This window comes from Telopea speciosissima, chromosome 11 (assembly GCF_018873765.1).
Source record: "Telopea speciosissima isolate NSW1024214 ecotype Mountain lineage chromosome 11, Tspe_v1, whole genome shotgun sequence".
NCBI classification, from domain to species: domain Eukaryota; kingdom Viridiplantae; phylum Streptophyta; class Magnoliopsida; order Proteales; family Proteaceae; genus Telopea; species Telopea speciosissima.
The window spans coordinates 10,847,131-10,864,609 of record NC_057926.1 but is presented as its reverse complement, the minus strand read 5'-3'; the positions used below and the strand labels follow the sequence as shown (position 1 = coordinate 10,864,609).

Here is a 17,479-nt window from a genome sequence, read left to right as displayed (position 1 = left end):
CTATGCTTTAGACTAGCATCACAATTCACTTTCACCCAATTTGGTAGTGGGGGCTCCCATTGCACCAACCAATCCACAGGTTGCGTGGTTACTGACACAGCACTTCCACCAAGCATATCAAGCACCGATCTTCTATATTCTTCATAGGCTTTAGCGGATGATAGAATGACATCTTGAGGACTCCAAGTTCTCCGCCCAAAAATAAAATCGCATCTTGATAACCAAATATACCATAAGATAAAGGATGCGAGGGAGCTGCCTATTTTTCGTCTTACCATAAACAGAGAATGACTTCCATTCAAGAATAAAAGATGAAATCTGTAAGTCATCTTGAATTGGAACAACATAGCCCATACCACTGCCAAACCAAACCGCCTTAGCAAAACTACAACCAAGCAAAATATGAGATATAGTCTCTGTTGATCCACAACGACCACAAAGTGGATCAATAGCAATATGGCGATGTTGCAATGCATCACCTGTAGCAAGACCAGAAGCACACGAGCGCCATAAAAACCGTTGTATTTTTGGAAGAGTTTTGCTGGACCAAATAATTTGCCAAACTGAATCAGGGATGCTTCTTGATGATACATTGGTTGATGAAGTAGAGGCCCTTTGCAAATCCAATTCATAACAGCGATTGGATAATAAGTGATAAGCACTCTTCACTGAAAAGAGTCCATTACAGGAGGCACACCATAGAAGTTTGTCCCCTTATGGAAAAATCCATAGATTAATCCCAAGGATCCTTGCCACATCATCCGGATAAAAGTATTGAGAAATTAAGTCCTTCCTCCATGTCATTTTTGAGTGATCAATAAAATCAGCAACAATAGATAGATCCGGATTCAATAAACGTGAAGTAGCAGTCTTCATTCCAACTTTTGTTGGCAACCACTTATCCCTCCATGGGTTTGTTGATGACCCATTTCCACCACACCAACCAAGACCAGCATCTAGGACCTCCTTCCCAAGCATAATGCTCCTCCAACCCCAACTAGGATCATGTCCTGTAGTAGAATGAAGAAAATTTGATGTTGGGTAATATATAGACTTCATAAAACGTGCCAAAAGACAATCAGGATCAGACCATAGTCTAAAGACTGTCTTAGATAACAAAGCACGGTTATGAAGAGAGGAGTCACGAAAACCCAAATCTCCTTTTCTCTTCAATTGACATAGGCGATCCCATGAAATCCAATGAATCTCAGGCCAGCCTTCATTAACTCCCCAGAAAAAATTTGAAGCAATCTTTCTTATATGATGGTGATGTGATGCAGGCATTTTAAAATGCATTGATGCAAAATTCCCCATAGGAAAAACAACAGATTTCAAAAGAACCTCTTTCCTTGCATGTGATAATAATTTGGACTTCCATCCTTGTATCCTCCCTTCAATGTTTATAATAATCTCCTTAAAAAGTGAAGCTTTGGAGACACCAAAATCCATTGGCAGCCCCAAATATTTTTTTGGGGGTGAACCATAAGGAATCTTGAGTGTCTTAGAAAACCAACACTTCAATTTTGGTGAGTGTTGAGAGTAAAGGTGATACAAGACTTAGTCAAACTTATAGATTGTCCTGAGGCTTTGCAATAAAGAGATAATATATCCTTCAAATAATGAACTTCATCAATATTTACCTCTGAAAAAATTAAACTATCATCTACAAAGAGAAGATGAGTCACTGCTGGTGCCCGATTTCGTACCCTGATTCCATGTATATGTCCTTCTGATTCAGCCTTTAGCAACAAACAACTCAAGGCATGTGAACATAAAATGAATAAAATTGGTGACAGTGGATCCCCTTGCCGAATTCTCCTACTAGGAATAATACTTCCTCTTGGAGCACCATTAACTAAAACTTGATAAGAAACAGAGTGTAAACAGCCCATCACCATCTTAACCCAATGAGTGCTAAAACCCATACGTAAGAGAAGCCGCTCAATAAACACGCATTCCAGCCTATCATAGGCTTTCTTCATAGCCAACTTCATAGCAAGAAACTTCCTTTTACTCTTCTTCCACTTCTGTACATAATGAAACAACTTATGAGCCATAAGAATATTATCAGAAATGGAACGACCAAGAACACAAGCTGATTGATAAGAGCTAATAACATCATGAAGAATAAGCTTTAAACGGCTCGCCAAAATTTTTTTAATCACTTTACACACCACACTACACAAGGCAATTGGCTGAAATTGATCTGTACTTTCAGGTTTAGCAACTTTCGGTACAAGACATATCAAGGTAGCATTCATCTCATTAGAGATAAATCTAGTTTCAAAAAACCATTCTTTTGTTCTCTTCCCTGAAGTACAAAGTTGGTTCTTTTCTTTCTTTAAAACATGAGTTCAGACAGTTATGAGTTGTCAATATTCATCTATGAACTACTTCTGATTTCAAAGAGCATATATATGAATTAACTTACAAATGCAGAAACCTTTGTAGATGAGTGTCCATCCATATACGAATTTAATATTTAAAAAATAAATAAATTCTTCCCTTGTTTCTAGCCTCAACTTCAACTAAGCATAAACTACACCGTATACACACAGAAAGCAGTTATGAAATGTTAACATACCTTGGAAGAATCGACCCAACTAAGATGTTGATACAGCTTCAACTTCAGAGATTCCCCTCTCAGATGGTAAGGAACTCTAAAAGAACTTGAGTAGAGAGGTAAACTCCCGCTTCTATAAATTACCAAATCCTTAATTCCAATCGGGTACTGAGCCGAAGCACAACCCATCCCTGATACCATATTCCCAAATGCAGCAAGAACAAATATTCACGAGAGAACCATCTTACACAAATTCAAAATCATCAGAAAACTGCAGAGAACCTGGCTGAATTGCAACAATGAGAAAGCTCAGTTGAAACCCACCAATATTTTATAAAAACTTTCACATAAATAATTAGGTCCAAATATGTTGTGAAAATGAACTCTTGTTGAACAGAAAAGAGCTCAAGACCATAAATAAAAATGCTAACTTTAGCAAGAACAAAATAAGGAAAGGAAAAATAATCAAATAATCCACAGCTTGTAGTTTTTATTCACATTTCAGCGCCTATGGACCCACCCAAGGGACCATATCTCTAAAGCATACTCCTAGAGCTGCTTCTTCTTCTTCTTCTTACGGATGTAGGCCCTTGGATCTGCATCAGAGACCTTGTTAACCATGGTAACTAGTTTTCCTAATCTTTTGGGAAGTATATATTGACTTCCGATTTTGGAAAGTTGTCTCAAGTTCAGACTATTGAAAGGATTTGCCACATCATCAAGGAATACTGTTTGCTATGCTGATTACTATTTATGGGGATGCAGTTTCCCAGTTGTAGAAAATGGTTTTAGCAGCCATCCTACCTAGGGGTGTCAATGGGTCGGGCTGGGCCGGACTTGGTCTTAACCCTAACCTGACCCCGAAAGCCTTAACCTAAACCCAAGCCCAACCCGACCTTGCTAGGGTCAAGCATACCCTCAACCCAACCCGACCCTGGTAGGGTTTTTCCAAGCTCAGCCCGGCCCTAAATATTGACCAGTCCATAACAGTCCAATGAGCCCACTTAACAAATAACAAAGCCTCAGCCCACCTAACAAAGCCCATTATACATATAATATATATATATATATATAGATATATATATATGAATACAAAGCCCCAAGCCACTTAACAAAGCCCATTATATAAATAAAAGTGAAACAAAAAAAGACATGAAAATAAACTAAGTATAGAGCTAATCCCGTATGCAACCTCTGTACCCCTACTTTAGGTCCATAAAAGTGACCTATTACATTGAAACCCATAGGATTAAAAGCCCAACATGGATAAAACCTAACCCTAGACTTATTCCCATCAAAATAAGCCTCTTTTGATGATGAATCTGCATCATTTGATCAATCTCTTGTGTCCAATTCTGTTGCAAACTTCACATATGATCTGTTTTAAATTTCTCATTACATAAAGTCTCAAATCTTCTTCTTCTTCAAGAGACCTGCATATGCTATTCAAAAGGGACTGCAGACAAGCTTCACAGCTGCTCTCAATCTCTTGAATCAGTCCCTAATTCCTGAGTTTCTAATTCTAATTCAGTATTACTAAATTGTTGACCTTTGCTGTAGGACTTCCAATTTCAGTTTCTAGTATTTGATAGTTTCTACATCTTTTTTAGTTTCTGACTTCTGAAATCTATTGCTAATTTCAACTACTTTCTACATCTGTTTGGAGAACTTGCTATTTTCTGGTCAGTGCCACAATTCTTTATCCAACCGTAGGATTGGACCCAAATTTTGAGAGCTTAACCTACAGTTTCATGGTGATCTTTGACCTCAATTACAGCCACATTAAATTTCTTCACCTTGAGTTATCTAAATATCCCAGCTTTGGTTCCATCTCTGCCCTGTGATCCTGGTTTTCCCTGAGAATCCTAACCGAAACGATTGGGTGCTCTAGGATACCATCATTTTTGTATCAAAGCTATGGACAAGGGTAGACTTCTCAATTTCATGCACAAGTAATTGAGATGTTGAAGCATTTATCAGATCGCATAACCATTGTTGAGCAAAAGTTAGACAAGTTTGGTCACCTAGCCAAGCTCTGCCCTCAACAGCCAAGGTATGCTACCATGGAAGCCATTGAAGTTGTGAAAATTGAAGAGCAACAAGTAGAAGGTCCTACCGAAGAGGTCTAAGTCAAAGACATCAAAGTAGATACAACTGAAACAGTGATAGATGATGTAGTGGTTGAGAACACTCCACAAGAAATCATTAACAAGCATGCTTTGGTCCTTGAAGATATGGAGTACATATCTCAAATATGTGATGGGCAAATTCCCAAAGTTAAAGACTCTATGGGCACGACACTTGACTATATCTCTGATTTAGAAGACGAACATGCAGAGTTTGCCATCTTACCAAAATATAATGAAGAGCGAACTCGTTGCCTAGAAGATTACATTCTCCATTTCCAAGAGCTGTCAGAGTTCTGTCAAGGACTGAATTTCGACCTTTATCACACCAAGGTGATCGTTCGAATGTCTAAACCTCGTGGTCGAGTTTTTCCTAAGCTGGGGAGGATTGATGTAGATTGATGAGGTAGAACCAGCCACACCAGTAGCCTATCCAGATTCTTACCCATCAAACCAGTATTTATGGGTCCATATTCTGATATTAGTTAAGCCCTGATATCATGCCTTGTGCTGTTATCGATCAATTGGAATATCGGAACAGACTTTTAGGTCTCATCCTTGACTTGCGTGGAGATATTTTCTGGAATGAATGTTGACTTGCGTGGAGAAGAATTTCCAGCAGATTTAGAAGATTTCTGTGGGTATGATGCCAAATTGCGTGGAAAGAGAGATGCTGCTAAGATTTTTTGAAGTTTGCATTTTAGTTAGTTTCTATTTTCAGTTTTTAGAAAGTAGACCATAGTTATCAAAGCGGCAAGGCGACCATGGCGTTGGAGAGGGTCTAAAATCAAGCCGACACCAACAAGGCAGCAAGCTGCCCACCTAGGAGACGCCTTGATAACTATGAAGTAGACTTTCCATTTTATGTAATAGCAATATTGGAGTCTTAGTTTCTAATTTGTAATATTTCTAGAAGATAGTTCTTAGAAAAGGAGTAGTTTTTATTTGTAAAGTTCCTAAAATTGTAATAGATGCTTATTTAATAAAGAGAATGGATGGACAGCCACGAATTGAAGTTTGAGAAAAGAATGGCTTATGATGTTGTACTGTGAGATGTAGATCTATGGGCTGCAGAAACCCTAGTGGGAGAATAGGTAGGTTAGTGGGATTTTAGCCTAGGTTCGAGTGGGATGCTCAACCATATCCTTCTTCTTACTTGTTTCCTTTGTTTCTAATTTAGTCCACAGATCATTCAGTGGTAAGGTTTGCCTCACTTGTTCTGTCTATCGAATCACTGCATTGTTGGTACACTATACCTTTGTTTCTTTCATCAATTTGATCAATCTCTTGTGTTCAGTCCTATTGCATACTTCAATATGATCTGTTTTAAATTTATAGTTACATTTAAGTCTCATATCTTCTCCAAGTGACCTGTGTATGCTGTTCAAAAGGGACAGCAGACAAGCTTCACAGCTGCTCTCAAACTCTTGAATCAACCCCTAATTCTTGAGTTTCTAATTCTGATTCAATATCACTAAATTGTTGACCTTTGCCTCAGTACTTCCAATTTCAGTTTCTAGCATTGGAAGTTTCTATATCTTGTTTAGTTTCTGATTTCTGAGATCTATTGCTAATTTCAACTGCTTTCTAAATCTGTTTGGGAAAGTCGCTATTTTCTGGTCAATGCCACAATTCTTAATCCAACTGTTGGATTATGAGAGTTTAACCCACATATTCATTGTGTCCTTCGACCTGGATTAAATATCCCAGTTGCCCTATGTTCCTGGTTTCCTTGAGAATCCTAACCTAAACTATTGGGTGCCCTAGGATTCCCTCACTTGGGCTAAAGTTTGGGACCTTGGATGTCTTCATATAACCTTGGGCTATCTACAACTTATAGCATAAGCTTTTGGGTTGGATCCCAACATTTTTAACAACCATTCTTTTGTTCTCTCTTCCCTAAAGTACAAAATTGGTTCTTTTTTTTCTTTAAAACATGAGTTCAGACAGTTATGAGTTGCCAATATTCATCTATGAACTACTTCGGGTTTCAAAGAGCATACATATGAATTAACATACAAATACAGAAACCTTTGCAGATGAGTATCCATCCATATACGAATTTAATATTTAAAAATAAATAAATTCTTCCCTTGTTTCTAGCCTCAACTTCAACTAAGCATAAACTACCCCGTATACACACAGGAAGCAGTTATGAAATGTTAACATACCTTGGAAGAATCGACCCAACTAAGATGTTGATACAGTTTCAACTTCAGAGATTCCCCTCTCAGATGGTAAGGAACTCTAAAAGAACTTGAGTTGAGAGGTAAACTCCCGCTTCTATAAATTATCAAATCCTTAATTTCAATCGGGTACTGAGCCGAAGCACAACCCATCCCTGATACCATATACCCAATTGCTGCAAGAACAAATATTCACGAAAGAACCATCTTACACAGATTCGAAACCATCAGAAAACGACAGAGAACCTGGTTGAATTGCAACAATGAGAAAGCTCAGTTGAAACCCACCAATATTTAATAAAAACTTTCTCATAAATAATTAGGTCCAATATGTTGTGAAACTGAACTCTTGTTGAACAGAAAAGAGCTCAAGACTATAAATAAAAATGCTAACTTTAGCAAGAACAAAGCAAGAAAAGGAAAAGTTATCAAATAATCCACAGCTTGTAGTTTTTATTCACATTTCAGCTGCCTACGGACCCACCCAAGGGACCATATCTCTAAAGCATACTCCTAGAGCTGCTTCTTCTTCTTCTTCTTACAGATGTAGGCCCTTGGATCTGCATCAGAGACCTTGTTAACCATGGTAACTAGTTTTCCTAATCTTTTGGGAAGTATATATTGACTTCCGATTTTGGAAAGTTGTCTCAAGTTCAGACTATTAAAAGGATTTGCCACATCATCAAGTAAGGAATACCGTTTGCTATGGTGATTACTATTTATGGGGATGCAGTTTCCTAGTTGTAGAAAATGGTTTTAGCAGCCATCCTAGCTAAGAATGTCAATGGGTCGAGCTGGGCCGGACTTGGTCTTAACCCTAACCTGACCCTGGCAGCCTTAACCTAAACCCAAGCCCAACCCGACCTTGCTAGGGTCAAGCATACCCTCAACCCAACCTGACCCTGGCAGGGTTTTCCCAAGCTCGGCCCGGCCCTGATTGGCCCTGAATAGTGAACAGTCTATAACAATCTAATGAGCCCACTTAACAAATAACAAAGCCCCAGCCCACTTAACAAAGCCCATTATACATATAATATATATATATATATATATATATATATATATATATGAATACAAAGCCCCAACCCACTTAACAAAGCCCATTATACAAATAATATATTGTGTATACAGGGTCGGGTTGGCCCTGCCAGGGTCAAGGCCTCAACCCAGGCCTGGCCCAACCCTATTCGGGCTCAGGGCTGGTTAAGGCCGGATCGGGATGGCAGGGTTTTTTTTACACCCCTAATCCTAGCCGCCACCCTTGCCACATGGATGGCCTAGGGTGAATTTCATGAAGGCAGCAAGCCTTGGACGATTCTGAGAGAGAGACGGTTTTGGTGATAAGCACTCATTCCTTGACCAATTTCTACAACCTTAGTTTGGGTTTTGTTAAAATTTTGGTATTTCTTAGTCGCCTAACTTAAATTAGGATTTATATATTTTAATTTTCTTTTACTTCAAATGTAATCTCAACTGTTAGATTATAATTAGTAGGCTTGAGACATTACAGTTTTTTTTTTTATATAAATGTAAGAGCTATAATCACTGAGATAGTGAGGAATGAATTAATGAATTATTGCTCAATTGAGTAATTTGAACCTTGAAGTGTTTTACCCCGTAATCCTGGAAAGTTGCATTGTATCCTTGAAAATTTACAATTTTCTCGTGTCCTTGAAGAGTCACGTTAATCCCCTTGAAACCATAGATTGTTTCACTACAACCTCGAAGAGTTGTAGCTTTCCCCTTGCGATTTCTTTGTTCTCTTGTTCGTGTTCGCATGTTCTTGACTCTCCCGATCCGTAGCTTCCAACGAGGCTGCATCACTTCTCTTTCTTTTCTGATCTGATGAGATAGGTACTCAACTCCATGGGTGTTGCCCATTAGTAGTGTTGGGTATATTCTATACCCTTTTATATGTTCTAATATAAGTCTATTTGAATAAGGAATCAGGCTATGGTGGGCCTCACTTGATAAAGCCCATCTAACCTAACACCCTAGTCTTTCCTATAAATACTAGCTGGAGACAACAACCTGTTTATTCCAAACTTGATATGCACGGTGTATTGTTTTTAGCAACTTTGTGCTTAAGCCCAAACCTTAACAATCTTAAAGTAATATTTTTTTTTTCTCCTCAATCGTGCGTTATTTATTCGGATTTTTGAATCACGGTTAAGGAAGTCTACAAAATCTCCTCGATCGTGCGTGACGTCTTCACTCACGATTATGGCCTTTTGAGAAATTATCTTTTGGTCTTTGTCTTAATTCACAAGGAAAGATAAAGGAAAGTTGGTTGTTTTCTCTACGAAAAGGAGTATTCTGGTTTTTTAAGGGATGCTCTGACGGTTCTGATTTTTTTAAGAGATACTGCACGGTTTTTGTTTGAGAAATCACCTTTTTGGTATTTGTCTTCATTTACGTTTCTGGAGAATTCAGCTTTAGTGTTTTGTCTTCAACAGTTTTGATTGATTGATTAAAAAAAAAAAAAAAAAAGGAAGAAGACAAAAAGGAAAAAAACTCATTTGGCAGAAAGCCTTTTGTCAAAACTTCTTGGCTTCGGTCACCAGCCAGTGACCAGCGCCAGCGACCAACGAGATCCACCGGGTCCTCGTAGGCTATGCTTGATCTGCCGTATCCTCCGCTTCTCCTCTCAACAGGTGTGATTGTTCTACTTAAAATTTTTTTTTTCAAAAAAAAAAAAATATAGCAATCGTTGAGATGGAGAAACATGTCGTTCCGTTTGAGATGATCAAATTGGAAACTTTTAGTGGATCTGAGTTCAATGCATGGAAACAGAAGATTCAGTTTGGGTTAAAATATTTGAATTTTTTTTATATCGTAATGGTTACTTTCAAAGATTGTGTTGATATTGAGGAATCTCAATGGGTTAGTGATGAAGATTTGTGCAAAGATTATTTGCTGAATTGTCTATCAGATAAACTTGCAGAAACCTACAACAAATATGAAACTACAAGACAGATCTGGGATAATTTAGACACTCAATTTAAGAAGGAGGAGGAACTATCCAAAACTCACTTGGTTGATAAGATCATAGACTTCAAATTTCAGGAAGACAAGGCAATCCTTCTCCCTCAAGCAACTGATCTTGAGAATTTACTGTCTAAATTAAATCTAGAAAAAATACCTGTATGCGATGCTTTCCTAGTTGGTGCCATTATTTTTAAATTACCTTCGTCTTGACATTCTTTTAAAACTGAGATGTATAGAAAGAAAGTGCAAGTGGGGTTGGGTGATCTCAAGCGATTCGTCAGAATCGAAGATGAGAATAGGACTAGAAATAACTTGGAGATGGTTAAACAGTAACAGTCAGCTGCTAACATGATTTCACATCCCAAGAAATTTTCTAAGAAATCGAAGCCATCTAAAATGAACCACAGCAATTGGAGGCCAAAAAGAAGGGCAAGTGCCACAACTGTGGTAAGTGGGGTTACTTACTATGCATCTAAATGTAGACACCCTAAAAAGGGGGCTTCTGACACACCAAAGAAGAAAGTCCACATGATGGTGGATAAGACTGAGCCTACCAATTTTAATGTCATGATTGAAAAGGGTTAGGCCAGATCTTCTCCAGATTGGTAGTTGGATTCTGGAGCAACCTGTCATGTATGCAACAACAGAAAATTGCTGATTGAGGAAGCCAAAGTAGTAGAGACGGTTATAGTTGTCAATGGAGCATCAGTGGAGGTGACTCAGAAAGAAATTACAAATTTGGTCTTGTTTTCAGGTAAAACTTTAATTTTAAAAGATATTAAAGTAGTTCCTGATTTTGAAAATAATTTAATTTCACTTAGCCTATTATGTGATGCTGGCATGTGTATTTCTTTTCATGGTGGTAGAGTAACTTTTTTTGTTAACTATCATTATTTTGGTTGTGCTTATTTAGTCAATGGCATGTATAGCAAATGAGACAATTAATCAAGTTAGTTTAAATTTGACATTGTAGATTAAGATATGTCAATTATAGGAAATTGTCTAGCTTAGGTCTTAATTCAAGCATGATCTTGAATAAAGCTTATTGGAAGGCAATAATCAATGTTTTTTTTTTTTTTTTGGTAACAGGCAAAGATCCATGTTGCTAATACCATTTAGTTAGAATATTTTCGAGATGTGTTTTATTGATGTTATGCTTTTTCCTTTTTAACTTTTATCAATCTTTTATCGGTGCAAGGTTTCATGTAGCCGACCCCATTTAGTTGGGATAAGGTTGAATTGTTGTTGTTGTTCTCTCAACCACTAGAGGAGGGTACGCTAGCACCCTCTCTATCTATCTTTCTCCCCCTCACATGAAATTACTTTATTGCCCTCCTATGTATGAAACCATTCTACCACACTTTGTTGGTGGGCTCATCTATTCTGCTTACTCAGAGAACCATCTCCCAAATAAGTAATAGGGTAAGAGAACACTACCTGGTCGCATGCGGCACGCAGTCCCTGCACCCAGACATAGGGCCGCGCAAATGATTACCGTGTCCTCATAAATTTCTATATTTTCATGGGGGTGCGACATTTATTCCTGAGGCCCTATGTCTGAGCGCAAGGACCGCGTGCCGCACACGACCAAGTAGGAAGTTGTCCAGGAATTACTTTACTGAATGGGAAGGGGTTCTAGTCTCTTCCAAAGACACATATATAGGTGGGAGTAATACATAGATTGGCCCTATGTAAGCTATGCTACATTTTTCCCTTGGGTCCATCAACCATGACCTATATGGCTATATGTATTAAAAGTATGTAAAACTAGTGATTCCGACTTGCAAATTTCTAACATTATGTCACTTGATCTATTTGTATAAATCCATGTTTTGTAACTTTTGTTGGGTTTTTTAAAAAAAAAACAAATTAATGATAAAACCAGTTCAGAATCCGTGCCCTGTTAAGTTTAATCCTTTTCTATACATGCTACCCATTTAAGGATTTTTTTTCCCCTTGGAATGACCCATCCATGATCGTCAAATTTATTTGCTCCATTTCCATCCCCTATTAGAAGAACTTGGAGAAAAGGAGCGGGCAGAGAATGATCCAGTAAAGTCTGGGCTAACCTAGACTGAGCAAATACAATAAAAAGACTTGACCTCTAACTTGGGCATCACCATTAGCAGTGGGGAAGTCTTACAAGATTGGACTTCAGAGACCACTTTCGCCATGACCATCAACAATACTCCTAAGACCACATTATAGATAATATAGCCAAGCTATCAATTAATGAGTTGATAAGTATTCACTTCTCCAGTGTGCAATACCCAAAGTCTAATTGGTGCTAGAAGGTTGAAACCCATTGTCCCCAAACCGGCCCAGGTAATTTGGGAGGTCTTCTAGTGTAGACGTCTTAAGGGATAGCTCAAATTGAATGTAGATGGTTTCCTAGAGCGGGCCCAAGTGGGATCCTCAGAGACGAGCAGTGTACTATTATTTTGGCTTTTAGTTTCTTTGTTGGAATCAACACTAATTTTTTTGTAAGGAATTCTCTCCCTATTCTGGTTTTTTTTTTTTTTTTTTTTTTGAATTCGTCTCGATATGTTTGGACGTTAAACACTTGTACTTTTCCATTTTCTCTTAATTTTTTCTTGTTGACCTTTAGCCCAAAAAAATTCATGAGGCCTTAAAGAATTTTAAAATAAAAAATACATAAGAAAATTTTTGTTCAAACAGCCGTACCTAATCAAAAGGATCTATTGGCAAATGCTTTATTTTTGTCATGTGAAAAATGATATGGAAATTCTGATGGTTAAATTTCTAGAAAATGATGTGGTTTTGTTAAATATCAAATTTCATATCCTAATTCAATTAAATAAATAATATCTCCTTGCCCACCTTGTGTATTGGCTTGCATCCCCTGTATGTTTACGTACACTTATAGTTGTTCCAATCCATTACTTTGCACTCAATCATACTCTGAGATTTTCAAAGATTTATTTTGCCACTTGGGGATGTACTTGTTTAAAAAATTTAGGCTCCACTTGAATTATATAATATGATTGATATTTCGGAGCCATCAAGCAATTCATTAACAAGCAAGCTGTCTAGAAACCTCGTCCTAAAACAGCATAAATGAAAGAAATCGTTCTTTGAAAGAGGGGAAGAAAGTAAATGTGTAATATATAATTACATGTAGATTGCAATGGGGGGATGTAGCTCAAATGGTAGAGCGCTCGCTTTGCATGCGAGAGGTACAGGGTTCGATCCCCTGCATCTCCACTCTTTTTAAAAATCCGATCACATTAATCTATTCGCAACCAACGAGATTAACCCATAATCTAAGGGCTGACATTCTCTGTGCCGGTGGTGGTCTAAGTAGTGTGTGTCTACTCTCTCTTCTTATTCCCTTAATTAAATTAGTTTTATTTGTAAACCTTAACACCGATTACTTGTAAAAGCTTTTTTTCATTCCCAAATTGATTAATGTTTTAATTAGGGCTGTAAATGGATAATCGAAAATCCGAATTCGATCCGTATCCGTATCCGTTTAGGGGCATCCGTATTTGATTAGAGATATCCGGAAAAAAAATCCGAATACTCCCATAAAAATCCGAATCCAAATACTTAATTTTTTAAAATTAAGTAAATAACGATCTTGTGGGTTTTTGAAGATTCAACAGGTTCTAGAATATGAGGAGAAGAGAATCATGATCTAAAACTATGTATTGAGAGTGAATTGTATCCACTAGGGGGAGGAAGGTTCGGGTTACACAAGGCAGAGGTGTCAATGGATGGTCGAAAATCCGAATTCAGTCCGCATCCGAATCTGTTTAGAGGTATTTGTATTCGACCAGGAAATATCTGAATCCGATTACACCCGATCCGTTTATAGGCCTAGTTTTAATTGAATTAGTCTTTTTTTATTCCCTTAACTAAATCAAAGGTCTGAAATGAGTTGCCTAATCCAACAGTTAAAAGGATGCTTGCGTAGAAAATGCACCCCCTACAAGATCAAGTAGAGTTCTTTCCCCCATAAAAAATATATAGATAAATATTTTGTTCTAACAACCCTACTTAATAAAAAATGATCTCTTGGCAAATGTTTTATTTTTTGTCATTTGAAAAAATGAGATGGCAATTCCCAGAGTTAAATATGTAGGAACTAATGTAGATTTGTAAGTGTCAAATTTTAATTCAATCAAATAATATATCCTTGTCCTCTTTGTGTTGGATTGCATCCCATGCATGTGCATGCTAAGGCAGTCAAAACCGAATCAAATCGTTTACTGAAAATCGAATCGTTTAAATCAAAATCAGCAAATCGTTTATTAAATAGTTTGCTTCTTGTTTAATAAAATCAAGCCATTTAAAAAATGGTTCGGTAACGATTTCTACCATTTAAACCAACTTTAAACCATTTATATAAGTGAGTGTATGTACTAATATAATAAATGAGAGACTGTCTACTACTATAGTGTATATGAAATGTAAAAGCATGTAGGGAGAGAGAGACTCTATATAGTTTGTAGGGAAATTTACGAAACACCCCCTGAAAATGGGCCGATACTTAGAGCACCCCCTCATATTTGAAAATACTTAGATCACCCCCTGTATTAGAGCCCTATACTCAAATTAGACCCTACCGTTAGTTAACTGATGAAGTCAGCTAGTTAAATTTTTTTGGAAACCCTAAACTACCCTTGAGAAGAGTATAATTACTATTTTACCCTTAGATCTTAAAACCCAACATGTGCTAAAACATTAAAACTAAATTTACAATACTACCCTTCCATCATCTTCAACCTAAAATACCCCACCTCTTTCCTGCAACTCCGATCGTAGCACCGCCACCGCCGCAAAGGGCTCCGACAAAGTAAGTCTGAAATTAATTGCAGCAGGAGGAGGGGTGAGAGTGGGAAGGGATTACCATCGTGAGGTGATCTTACAAGGGGAAACCATCCTTTAAAATTTTAGCCTATTCCAATGGCTGATTTCTGAGTTCTCAAACTTTCTTTATTTAGGCTTAAATTTGGAGATCTTTTATTACTCACAAACCATACCCTAGAAGAGGCCAATAACCATGTCGAGTGGTGCTTCTGATGGTGTGAATTGATACTCCAAATTTTGAAAAAGACGAACTCGAATTTGATTTAGGGCTAGAGAGAGTCGCCGGCAGAGTGGTCGAACACCACCTTTGTGTTTTTCTTGCATTCGGAACAGTACACATCGAAGAGTTTCTAAAAGTTCACTTCAGGGGTTCGATTCCACTAACCGAGAACCCCAAACAGAAAGAGAGATTTCGGGGGAGGGATTTCCAAAGAGAAAAGTCAGGGAGAGAGAGTGAGAAAAATCAGAGAGGGTGAGAAATCTTATACTTCTGCAGGTATCAAAATTGCAACATTTTTATTCCTTTTTGTTTTCCTCATTTTTTTCATGACTTCTGTTTGATGTGATGAAGACTATGTAGATATCGATGAATTCCAAGTTGAAGGGTTAAACTTAGCTTTTGAATCTTTAATTCGTTTCTAGTAATGGCCAACGATGATATTTCTTACAGCAATTTGTTGCCTTATTTGACGTCTTATCAGTTTCTTCTCTTCCTGTCCATCTACCCAAAAACAAGCAAAAATCTACAGCGGAGAAGAAGGAGGGGCAGCAGAAGTAGCAGTTAGGGTAGGGGTGAAGCCGTGAAGGGCGAGGGTTTGGACCTGCAATCACCCCCTGGCCACCCGGTGACCGCCACCGTGAACAGAGACGGAGATGGCATTGAGCAATGGGGCAGGGGTATCACCGTTGGGCGTCAGCTAGGGTTCGAAGAAACACAAGATGAGAAGAATAGGAAAGGGTAGTATTGTAAATTTAATTCTAATGCTTTAGTACAAGGGTAAAATAGTCCTTTTACACCAATAACTAACAGCAGACTAACACCCTTAGTGTAGAGGGGGTGATCTGAGTATTTTCAAATATGAGGGGGTGATCTGAGTATCGGCCCATTTTCAGGGGGTGTTTCATAAATTTCCCTAGTTTATAACATATAAATAAGCATGTCAGTGAGAGAAAATATATATAATGTAAATCACACAATTTATAATATAGCAACGCAACCCATGAAGAGAGTGAATGGTGATATAAATAAAACAACTAAAAGTTGTTTAAACTGAAACCATTTAATAAACAGTTTGGTAACAGGTTCTATATATTTTATTTTGCATTGAACCGACCTGTATAACCATTTAACACCCCTAGTGCATGCACACCTACAATTGTTCTAGCCATTACTTTGCACTCTCTCATACTCCAATGTACTACCCAGGCAGTCATACCTTTTGACTACCTTCAACACGACAGATACGACAGACCCAGATTTAGAGCGAGCAGCAGATCGAAGACACCCGAATTTCTAGTCATAGCCCTAAAACACGTTGAAACGTTAATCCAGTAGCTTGACAAACAATTCTAAGAGCAGTAGTCGATTCAGCATAAGAAGATGAAGCAGCAGTCGTCGGTCCCCTATATTTGTATTATGGCTCTTATGGTCGAGGTTTCGATCGACGGTATCTTAAGAAAGAATTGTTCGTTCAAGGGAAAGTCCACTTCACTTCTTTTTTCATAAATAGACTAAGTCCATCTTCCTGAGAAGCTGCGGAAAAGAAACCCAACAACCAAGCAACTATGAGCTAACTAATCTACGACCACTCTCTCTCGGTGGTCGATTTTCAAAGATTTACTTTGCCACTTGGGATATTTTGATAGAGGGGAAACTTTATATGTGAATTAGCAAACTTTGGGGTCTGCTTGTTTATAAAATTTGGGCTTCTCTTGAATTGCAATATGAGAGATATTAGGAGGCATCAACAACACAATTGGAAGAAAATTTTATTGGAGAGAGAGAGAGAGAGCGTGTGTGTGTGTGTGTGAGAGAGAGAGACGTGTGAGAGAGAGAGAGAGATACTAATAATAATCAGTCGTATAAAGGGGATGTAGCTCAAATGGTAGAGCGCTCGCTTTGCATGCGAGAGGTACAGGGTTCGATCCCCTGCATCTCCAGATAATTTTTGTGATGAGAAGTTAATTTTTCAGGTTTTTTTTCCCCTCTGAAGTCGGTGTTAACTAGGATTTAATAAGCATTTTAAGTCAATGGATAGTGTTTATAGGAAACTAACTTATTAAGAGATAATCAAAAGTTGGTAGAATTAGGAATGGAATTAGCATTGAGTGAGTGGAGAGTTATATTTATTATGAAAACAAAAAAGGGATTTACAAATTATTTCAAAAGTTTTTATTGAGAAAAGCCCAAATAAATGTGGGCTTTGGGCTTGGCATTGGCGGGAAGAGGCAATGGGAGCAAATCAACTCCTTTGTCTACTCCCATATAATATATTATATATATATATAGTAAATTAGTATGAATTGGACGAATTACACTGATTGCTTTATTGAACCTGAAGGGGTTTAGGTGTCTTCCAAATTAAGACACATATATAGATGGGAGTAACACATCGATAGGCCTAGGGGTGCAAGTTTGGCCCTGTCGGCCCGAACCCGCCCTGGCCCGCCCTAAGCCCGAACAGGGCCTGGGCTAAGATTTCTGGCCCTGAGGGCGGGTTAGGGTTAAAAATTCCTGACCCTGAGTCAGGATCAGGTCAGGTCAGGGTTGAGACCTAGGGTCG

General features: G+C 38.0%; 1 protein-coding gene and 2 non-coding genes across 3 annotated transcripts in view; 2 read left to right on the top strand and 1 right to left on the bottom strand.

Annotated features, from left to right (window-relative positions):
- Positions 1-2,792, bottom strand: part of LOC122645994 (APO protein 2, chloroplastic-like) — a 33,384-nt gene extending 30,592 nt beyond the window's left edge. Inside the window, exon 1 of the mRNA XM_043839439.1 lies at positions 2,585-2,792. Coding sequence (XP_043695374.1) covers positions 2,585-2,764 — 180 coding nt within the window. The 5' untranslated portion in view covers positions 2,765-2,792. The remainder of the gene's footprint in view (positions 1-2,584) is intronic.
- A 10,223-nt stretch (positions 2,793-13,015) lies between these two features.
- On the top strand, positions 13,016-13,088 carry TRNAA-UGC. The gene has a single exon. It is a non-coding gene; the product is annotated as a tRNA-Ala (tRNA).
- Positions 13,089-16,783: 3,695 nt separating this feature from the next.
- TRNAA-UGC lies at positions 16,784-16,856 on the top strand. The gene has a single exon. It is a non-coding gene; the product is annotated as a tRNA-Ala (tRNA).
- Positions 16,857-17,479: the final 623 nt, after the last annotated feature.